The sequence below is a fragment of the Corylus avellana genome, chromosome ca4 (assembly GCF_901000735.1).
Source record: "Corylus avellana chromosome ca4, CavTom2PMs-1.0".
Lineage (NCBI taxonomy): Eukaryota > Viridiplantae > Streptophyta > Magnoliopsida > Fagales > Betulaceae > Corylus > Corylus avellana.
In genome coordinates, this window is record NC_081544.1 from 15,318,845 (window position 1) to 15,329,400 (window position 10,556).

At 36.0% G+C, this 10,556-nt stretch overlaps 1 protein-coding gene across 2 annotated transcripts; it reads right to left on the minus strand.

Annotated features, from left to right (window-relative positions):
- Nucleotides 1-256: 256 nt before the first annotated feature.
- On the minus strand, nt 257-2,651 carry LOC132178501 (uncharacterized). 2 transcript variants are annotated; one of them, XM_059590929.1, is made up of 3 exons: nt 1,207-2,651; nt 699-881; nt 257-555 (listed from the first exon to the last, which is right to left on the minus strand). In XM_059590929.1, the coding sequence occupies exon 1, from the start codon at nt 2,557-2,559 to the stop codon at nt 1,321-1,323; it is 1,239 nt and encodes a 412-aa protein (XP_059446912.1). In that variant the 5' UTR covers nt 2,560-2,651; the 3' UTR covers nt 257-555; nt 699-881; nt 1,207-1,320. The 2 variants fall into 2 exon arrangements, with proteins under 2 accessions (XP_059446912.1, XP_059446911.1); XM_059590928.1 differs by lacking the exon at nt 257-555 and having other exon boundaries at nt 562-881.
- Nucleotides 2,652-10,556: the final 7,905 nt, after the last annotated feature.

A 10,556-nucleotide genomic window follows, 5' to 3' on the forward strand; every position in this document is an offset into this window, starting at 1 on the left:
GGTACAACAGTACAACGTGCTACTTACTTTTCCAGCATTTCTCCACTTTACATCTAAACAAATCTAACCATTTCCCTTGCAAGACAGCACTATATCTGAAGGACTTTCCTAGCTGTCCATCATTAATTACATGACATTTTGGTACAAAAAATTCTTCTGCAATCAAAATTTCAGAGGTTGACCGAGAACAAGAATCCAATAGCTCAAAAAGGATTCAGATATATAAACAAAAACATGAGAAATCAAGCAGTAGAACGTATGGCAAAATTTTACATAAGTTTATGAGGGAAAACAAAAATATATCAATACCATGTGGGTCCATTATGATTCACATTTATGAATGTCTAATGTATAACACCTATATTTTGAGTGCTCTTTTTGCATCTCACGAAAGTTTGGGCCTATAGCATGACCGAAACTGATACTCAAATTTATGATCCTAATATCTCAGTTATTATCAAGTAACTACAATGATTATCCCAGAAACTTTCTTCCACTAGAAAAGAGGTTACGCATGCCAGGGTACTCAACAAGAGCATGAATGGACATCAGAGCCTGAAATCAGGTGTTCAGTGATGAAGTATATATATATATATGATAAAAATAGGATTTCTTATATTCTAAGACGAATTGAACTCTTCACACCACTAAATTGGAAGACCAAAAATACTAACAGTGAAATAAGAGAAGAAAACTACCGCAACCATATATAGACAGTAGACACGATATATCTCTTATGCCAGCTAGGATTACGGCTTAGTTGTGTTGAATTGAGTATATCTCTTATACAAGCATCCATGACGAAATCCTACAAACATCTTGAAGAGTGATCCCAGCTTGTAAATTGCAGATTGATGATACAGATAGGACCTCGGAGGACACTGAAATTAGCCAAAATAATTACCCAATAATGAATTTAAGAATTAAATAGCCAATCACTCTAAATGCTCAAAATCAAATAAAGGGGGCAGACTGGAGCTTAGACCTGAATATGGAACATCACAAACTATATAAAAAATTCATCCAAAAGTAATTGTCTCAGAAAGATATGAGAAAGAAGTTAATGACTCGGGTAAACGATTTTCAATCAATCTCTTGTAATTTTATTAACAAGACAGATAAACATGTCGCCTATGACAATGGAAGCATACTGAAAGTCAAAAGCAAACATTATCATTAGAGCGGAAGAACAAGGTTTTGTCCTACCTATTGCCTTCAGGCTGTCGTGAAATGAACTACTTCCACGACCAGAAGCTTGTAGAGGAACAGCACAGCACTGAAATGAAAAATTGGAGATTGTCCTCGATTCATTGGAACAACTTATACGCAGTCCAGCGGTGGAATCCTGATTGACCCGTCATAGGAGAAACTGGGTTTCCTATCAAGAGTTGCTTTGGGCCGACGGTTTCTCCTACAATACTTCAATAAATATCTATTAGGCTTTCCTTTGTATCTTTCATCCTCAGGCATAGTGGATCTGTGTTGTTTATGCCAAGACCCACATTCTCCCTCCTTCATCGGCACGCCCACATTCTCATCCTCAGCATCACAATCCTTCTCACCAGTTCTCACATCAATCCTTCCATCTGGCTTCGGACAATCCACATCCGTCGACGAATCACCGTCCTGATACAAGTGTTCAGAAACGCTTTTGTTATAAGTACAAACTTCACCAATAGGATTCCGCAAGCCCGACCCTCTAACCAACAAATTTCTCGAAGTCCTGGGCGAGCTATTCATCGCTCGGTGCAACCTAAGAGCCATTTCTGCATCATTAACAACCCCCTCCTTCTCGCCACTCTCATTTCTCCTTGCAACAAAGTCAAGAGCATTGGTCGCCAACTCCACCGCCCTCCTCGCCACTACGGCTTTCCTCAGCGCCTCCTCTCTAGCCCTAGCCGCCGCCTCAATCTTCTTCTCCGCCACGCAATTTGCGTCCTCCGCCACATCTTTCAACGACTTCGCACCATCCAAAGCCTCACCACTCTTGTCTTTCCTCCTAATCTTCCTCCTCCTCCCTCTGGACACCGCTATCGGCCTGGGCACCCAACAATCCACGCACACCGCAAACTCCTCGCCCGAGCAGGAATATGACCACGGCGCAACGCTTCTATACTTCATAAAACAATCTCTATGGACACGGCGTTTGCACTCGCCACAACCGAAACACTCGGCGGCGAAGGATTCTTGGAAACAGTAGGAGCAAATTTTGGACGACTCTACGCGGACTATACATTTCTTGCATAGAAGAACGACGCGCCATTCGCTGTATAGAGTTTGGAGTCTTTGCTTACCGTTAGCGGCGTCGGTTCTGAATCCACAACCGTGGCATTCTGATAGATTGGGGAGGACCCTGGTTTTCTTTAGGGCCGGGTCAGGGTTATCGGAGGACGTCGGACTTCGGCTTCGGCTTCGGGCTGGGGCTGGGGCGTTGTTTGGCTTGGGGGAGTCGGAGAGGAGCCGCTTGCGGGGAGGCGGAGCAGAAGAAGAAGAAGAAGAAGAAGAAGGCGGTTTCTTGATCTTCTCGTGCGGTTCTTGTCGTTGTTTCTTGATCTTCATTGTGCTCGGAAACCCGATGATGCGATCTGGGTTGAGATTTTGGGAATTAGGGTTTTGATTTGTTAATTACACGCCTCTGTGACATAGGGAGTCAATATGGCTCACGTCACATGTAGTGCGAGTGGGGAACAGTCTGAACAGAGAGCGGATTCAAGTTTATAATTTTATTTTGAAAATATTAGGCATAAAATGCTTCTTCTTTTTTATTTTTTTTGGCTTAAATACTAAATAACTTTGGAGTTTTGTTACTTTATTTTTTTCTCTTTAGAGATTGATTTTTATCATAGGAGGTCCCTGTAGTTTTGATAATAAATCAAATTAATTCTCTGTCAGTTGACCGTTAGTTGACTTAACAGAAATTCACTGACCAATCAAATGTTGATATGTGGCACCTACTCAAATTTTTTTTATTCTTTTTTAAATTAAAAAAAAAAAAAAATGAGGGTGGCTCGGTCACCCCCTTGGAGCCATTGGGGTGGCCTGTGTGGAGCCACCCCCTTGAAGGACCACCCCCATAGAGCTTAGAGGGTGACCAAAACCACCCCCAAAAACCCCCTTGGGGCACCACGGGAGTGGATCGGCCACCCCCTTGGAGCCAAGGGCAGATGGGGATGGCCTGGCCACCCCCATGGCCAAAGGGGGTGGTCGAGCCACCCCCAAATGGCCAAGGAGCCACCCACAATTTTTTTTTTTTTTTTTTTTTTTTTTTTAAAAAAAAAAAACATTTTTTTTATTTTTTAAAAAAATTTAAGTAGGTGCCACGTGTCAACATTTAATTGGTCCACGTGGATTTCTGTTAAGTCAACTAACGGTCAACTGACAGAATGACTAATTTGGTCTATTATCAAAATCATAGGGACCTCCTGTGATAAAAATCAAACCCTAGGGAGAAAAAAATAAAGAAACGAAACCCCAGGAGGGTATTTAGTATTTAACCCTTATTTTTTTTCATGTAATTTGTGGTTTTGGCAAATAGTTAATGAGTTTTAAAATGTGATTGATTAATTTTTGTAGTTAGAAAAGTTGAAAGAATCTATTAATGTGCCACATTAGTACAAATTAGGCCTATCAGCAACCTCATGACTATTAGGGGTGGTTCAGTTACCGACTCATAATTCAATTTTTATTTTATATTTTACATTTTTTTTTTTTAATTATTTGAGATGACTGAACCACCCCCAATACTCCTGGATATGTTTAAAGGGGGTGATTGAACCACCCTTAAGGCCATAGAGTACTTCAGTTACCCCATTTAGAACACGAACAAATTGTGTCGGTTTTTCTAATAGCATAGACTAATTTGTTGGCTTTTACTTAGCTCACAGAGTAATTAATCACTTTAAAGACTCAGTGAGCTAGAAAAGAAAAAGAGGAAAGATAGATGGAAAAAGGAAATGGGTAAAAAAGGCATAGATGTGTTGGGATTGTGCCTTGAATCCCATGAGTAGATATCTGTGTTGACATTCAAATGTTTATAATGAATATAGATGTTATATTTTATAGCATATAAAATGTCTTTTACATGCATATTGCCACGATTGTCATATTTGTTATGCATGTGAAAATGTCATAGGATTACATTGAATATGCTGGATATGGGTGTGAGTAACATGATTATCACAAAAGGTCGTAGTCCATAATCCTTTTATCCTTAAAGTATAAAGTTTGCAGTCAGTAAATGGAACTGAGCATTCCATTTTGAGTAAGACTGTTACATATTAAATCTTGGTGATCTACCTTAATCAAGCGAAGGGGTGACTTCGGGATTGATGCGTAGTATGCTGAGAACCTAAGGCACTGAACGGACCAATGAGTTGTCTTTTCATAAAGATATTGTATATTGAGAAAATGCAATAAACTCCTTATAAACTATTTAGACTTTGATTCTAAATCCTGAGAAGTTTGTGAACTCGGATGTGAAGTGATGATTACTTTGATGTAGCATAGAGTGAAACCTATCGTCGGTCAATAGAGACTCAGTGCGTTGGGTAATCACATCTAATATTGTAGGAACACCAACTTGACGTCTTAAAGAGGGAATCCAAATCTTTTGTTAGTAAACAAAGAGACAAGAAATTTCCCATTGAGATAGATTTTATGGATATTATTCTCAAAGTCTTCGGCCGAAGTTATTTTAGTTGGCATACCAATATGTGTGTGTGTGTGTGTGTGTGTGTGTGTGTGCGTGTGTGTTTTTCACATGTATGAGAATAACATAAAAATCAGTGACTCAAGGATAAAAAGATAGAGAATTAAGTGACAGTATCCTTAGCCTTAAATTCTGCTATGGAATATTTCATGGAGTAATCATAAGTCAAAAGTCAAAGGGATGAATTGTTTTTAATCAAAAATATAAATTGGAGTTCAATCACAATCATTTAGTGGAATTAATTGTGATTAAAATATTGTTGCATAATAAATGTCGGGGTGACACGATTACAAACATATTTAAGCCAATGATATTTTTAACTTTAGGTCCCTCACTAAGCTATGTAATTTAACCATAATGCTTTCTTATTTATTGGGCTAAGTGTTTTATTTAATTAAAACATGGACTAAAGAGATTAGATGTAATTGGGCTTGAGATAAAACCTAGAGGCCCAATGAGCATAAGTGGAAAAACATAAGGCCAGAGTTTATTCACTAAGCCTATGTATTAGTGACAAGGAAAAAGGCTTGGGGTGAAACCCAAGCCCAATACAACAAGCATATAACCGTGTGGCCCACAAAAAGTGCTCCGTGGACCACACAGCCATGTCATGGAGGCTAGGGTTTAAACCCTATCCGTCCAATGCTACTTCTAGTTCAACTAGGAGTCTTCTATGCTACTTGTCCCACATTACTTAAATCTGATTTTCTACGTCCATGCCTTGCCTATAAATAGAGAGGAGTCTGGGGCTCTCAAATCATTCAACCAAGAGTTCTTGATCATAGTTTTCAGAAACTCTTTGAAAGCTATATTAATTCATTGGGTTAACTTACGAATAACAAAAGTTTAAGATTTGAAGAGCCAAGTAAGAGCTCATACTCTCTTGGTTATTATCAGTCATTTGTGAGAAGATCTAGAGGTCCCTAAGTTCTTCGTGTTCTTGAAGAAATGAAGAACTTGTTCTTCCTCTTCTTGAAGAAAGAAGAACTTGTTCGTCGTGTTCTTGAAGAAAGAAGAAATTGTTCTTCATGTTCTTCAACAAAGAAGAAATTGTTCTTCATGTTCTTCAACAAAGAATAAATTGTGCTTCTTGTTCTTGAACAATAAAGAACATGTTTTTGGAGAAGCAAAAAGATTTTTCCCCAAAGCCAGTAGTGACCGTTGATATTCAAGTAAGTGTTCTTCATTCTTGAAATTTAATTTTAAATAGTAACAGTTATTCACATGTTCTTCATAAAAGATCTTGGTATGAGAATTCGATTCCTTCCGCTGCGCAAATACTTTGATTTGCAATCCTATTCCCAACAATTGTTATTAGAGCGTGCTTTATTGAAAGCATGGTGAAGAACGTAGTATATAGCAAACTGTTTTTCAATTGTTTATTTGCTAAATTTGGAATTTTTCTGGGAACTTCCAAAGACTAAAAAAAATCATTTATGACCTGGAACATTTTCTATAACATGTTAGGATCTAAACTGAAAAATTTTGAGTCGTTTGGAATTCGTTTGCAATTTTTAATTGAATTTGGTGTTCAGGACAAAGTTGTAGTCTTTCTGCAAGGCTTGTAGGGATTATAACTTTAAACTGCTATTTACGGGAAAGTCATAAAAATTGTTTAAGACTTTTTCCTGCAAGTAAAATTCTTGGTCGGCGTTTTTCGTCTTGGCGGAATCGCGTTTCGATTTTTATTGAAAGAGATATGGCTGTTTCAAAATTTGTCGATGGGTTTGAAAATCTGGATTTCTACAGCTAGGCTTGTGAGAATTACGATTTTAGATCTATAGCTATAGACAAGTCCTAAAAATAATTGGGCACTTGTTTTTACATGTAAAAATTTTTGATGACACAATGGTCCAAACAGATTCACGTTTTGAGTTATATCGAAAGCGTTATGCCCCATTGAACATTCGTCGACATATTTGAAAATTCAGAAAAATCCTCCAAGCAGTTTTGTTTTGTTAAAAATATGTTTTGTGTGATAATCAAAGATTTATGAAATTTTGATTATGAAATATGTTGTATATATAATACAACGTATTGGGAACACAAAATAAAATTTTTACAAGATCAATTTCATAAATTTTAGCTATTCTTAAAAATGAGTTTCAAGTTTATGCCTAAAGGGTATGAAATTATACAAAGTTTTCTAATGAATTCTTTAGTAAGCAATAAATTATTTTTATTTAGTTAAAATCATTTGATTGTTTGTGGTTTATTGTGATGATTGAAAAATCATGCAAATGGTGGTACTATGGTTGAAAAACCAAAATACCACATAAAAGTTAATTATGTGTTTGGCACATAATAAAGGCAATTTGACATACCAATCATGAATTTAATTCATGGATTGAATTTGCCTTGGTGACTATGATCCATGGTGAATTTTCATGATGGAGCTGGTATGAAAGAATACCAAGCTCTTAGTGAACAAATTATCAATGACTTTTCAGAAGTTGAAATTTGGTTTGTTAAACATCAGAAAATATGGATATGGTTAAGGTTTCTAATTTAATTAGGAAAAGTTGTTTCTTTTGAAACAAAAGTAACAAGGCTTAAAGTTGTAAAGGAATTGCAACTGTTGGAAAAACCCATAAGTTTTTAAAATATCAAGTGGGAGATTCAAAAATGAATCTAGCAGTTTTCGTCATAGATCTATAAATGATGAAGTAAGTTGGCACCTTGCCTTGGCCATGGGCCCTGCTCCCTACGGAGGGTGTTGGTCTTTACCTCATGGATTATGATTTCTACAGGATAGAGGAGATGTGTCTTTGTATTGGTAATGACCACACCAATGTGGAGTAATAAATCGGACAGTCAAATCTAATTGACTGTGATACACTCGACTAGTCTTAAGATATTAATCTCTTAAAGGAGCTATGTTATCTTAAAATTAGAAACTGCAAAACACGATTGTTCATTAATGGGGTAATGGCATTAATGATGAGCTGTCAGTCTTGTCTAAGTCCAAGTAATTAAGGGCGCCTTGCCTTGGCCATGGGCCCTGCTCCCTACAGAGGGTGTTTCTTAATTTTAGGATTAGGCAGCCAAAGTTTTTTAAATATTATAAGTTTTAATTGGGCTTACATATTCTATTTATTGCTTAAATATATATGCTCATATTTAAATATTTTATAAGAACTAGAATGTCTTCATTTTGCCTATTGTTGTTGATTTGACTGAACCAAGTTACATAGTTCAAAAACGTAATTTGGATAATATGCTCAAGGCTGAAAGAAACACATGAGTGTTGTCTTAGCCGTATCAAGATATTCCAATTTTGGAGGTCTCTCAAAATGACTAGCAACGATATTCTCATTGGCTAAAAGTCAAACAGAGATGACTCAATGTTACATGTTGACTACTATGTCAAATGTACCCCTGCAAGAGATGCGGGAGATCTCACTATTTCAGAATCCTTGGGATGTCTGAAAGAAGTGTTTGGTAAAACTTCATGTTGCATTTAGTTGCAAGGAAATTGAAGTTGATGGATGATGAGAACTTTGTTGAAAAACAAAGATGGTTGATGGAACTTCAGTGAGAGAACATTACACTAGAGGTATTGGGTGCATAGATTTATGGACATCTTATGTAGATTGTATTCTACACTCCCTACAGAATTCTTTCAATCAATTAGGGCTAAAATGTGTTGATGAACACACATTAGCAATTGATGAATGAATTGATCACAGAGGAAAGCGTCCTAAAGTCCATAGTCATAGTCAATACTTCTAAGCCGAAAGGCTAAAAGAAGAAGAAAAATCCTACCAAAGCATGTTGGCAAGGTTAAATGCCAAGTGAGTAAAATTGGAAAGAATCAAAGGTTGAACTAAGTGGAAAGTGCTCCCACTGTGGTGATACAGAGCAGTGAAAAAGAAACTGCACCAAGTTTCTAGCATGCAATAGTGAAGGTAATCTTTCTACTTAAAAGAAAAGATGTACCTAGGCACTAGGAGTTGGACAAGGATTCTTATCCACTCCATTAGAGTTGTTTAACTTTATAATACAAGAGTTCATTAAACTGTCTTATAGATGCTTGGTTAACAATGACTCTTGATTTATAGTATGTTAACAATTCTAATTTGAGAACCTATGAAATATCCCTTCAACTAATGAAGCATACTTTTGGCGTCTACGTCTTGGACATAATAAATAGTACTCAAAGACTGGTTAATGATGGGCTTCCAAGTCCATAAAATTATCCAATCTATGTATAAAGTTTGAGGTTAAAATGACCAAGAGACCTTTTCTGCAAAAGGACATAGAGCCAAAGAGTTGCTAACAGTTAGTGGATACTGATGAATGTGGTCACAATAGTATCCTTGTATTATGAAGATATCAATAATTCATCATGAGGATGATGATTGTTCAAGATATACTTCACCTGAGATACGAAGACCATTAGTTGGTAACAGGGATTGTATCCTAGTTGATAGCATCGATTATTCCCCAGCAGAATGGTGTATCAGCAGAAGGAGTAGAATGCTCTTAAAATAATAAGAGTGTTGTGCAAATTTATTTAACTCGCAAATGAACGAATCGTTTTTAATTTAATGGATTGCAAGTGCGAGGTCGAGCCCACAGAGAATTGTATTTTTGAAAGAACAACTTATATCTAAACTAATTTTATCCTAACCTAGTTCCAAAAGGTTTTTGATTTTGAGTTTTTAAAACTAAAAGACAACATAAACTAAATAAAGTAAAACAAAAGATAAAGGTACTAAGGTTTGGGAATTCACACTCATCGAATCATAACAACATACTTCATGTTCATTAATATTAATCCGAAGTTTTCACAAATTAAATCTTATGTATGTTTTACTATGCTTCAAAAAATTCATCAAAATCATCTCATGTATCCATTCATTGCACAAATCACAAAAGGAATCCAAATTTAATTGAAACACCAGATGTATCCGAAGAATAAATCACAAGGGATATCAAATTTTTAAGCAAATAAAACTATGCAATCAATTATGTAAAGTTATCTTAAATCATCAAGTGTATCATTGAATCACAACAAGATATCAAAGAATTATTCCACATATTAAAAAGAAGTAAAACAATTGAAATTGAGCTAAATAAAATCGGAATAATAAAAACTTACATAAAAGTAACGTTATTCTTCATTGATGAGGCTTCATCCCTAATCTTAATTGAGAATTTAACTCCACATAAATAAAACTAAAATCTAAACCTAAACTAAACTAAAGAGAAAGACTGTAGAATTTTTCTATCAAGAATTGTGTATATTTTTTTGAATGCAAAGAAGTCTATTTATAGGCTTAGGGAAGTCCTAGAACCCGAGTAAACTTAGATAATTCGAAGGTCTGTCTCCCAGTCCAAATAGAAGTCTGAAATTAGAATAGGATTCGTCCAAATTTGTGTCCTTCTATTGCGGGGCGATTTTGGCATAGTAAGCGTCTGAATTATGAAAATCCTATTTCACAATGAACTGTATTATTTTGCGTTAGCTTTCCAATGCCGCTTGAATCACCTCAATAAGATACTTGAGCGGAAAGTTATGGTCAAAATACTGAGACATGTGCAAAATCTGAATATGAATCCAATCCGAAATTTTATCCAATCTCAACTTTAATCCGATTTAACCTTTTTCTTGGATTTGGTTAAACTTAACCATATCATCTAGGTCTTCTTAAAGTATGCTTTCTTCCAAACTTTGCATTTTTCCTTTTAAAGCTGTAGTTTTTCTTCAACGACCTACAAAATACTAAAAACACAAAACTAGCACAAAACATTAAATAACGACACAGCTAAATGATTAACTACTATAAATAAAGGAGTCCAAGTATGTAATATTTGGCACTCATCAAACACCCCCACACTTACA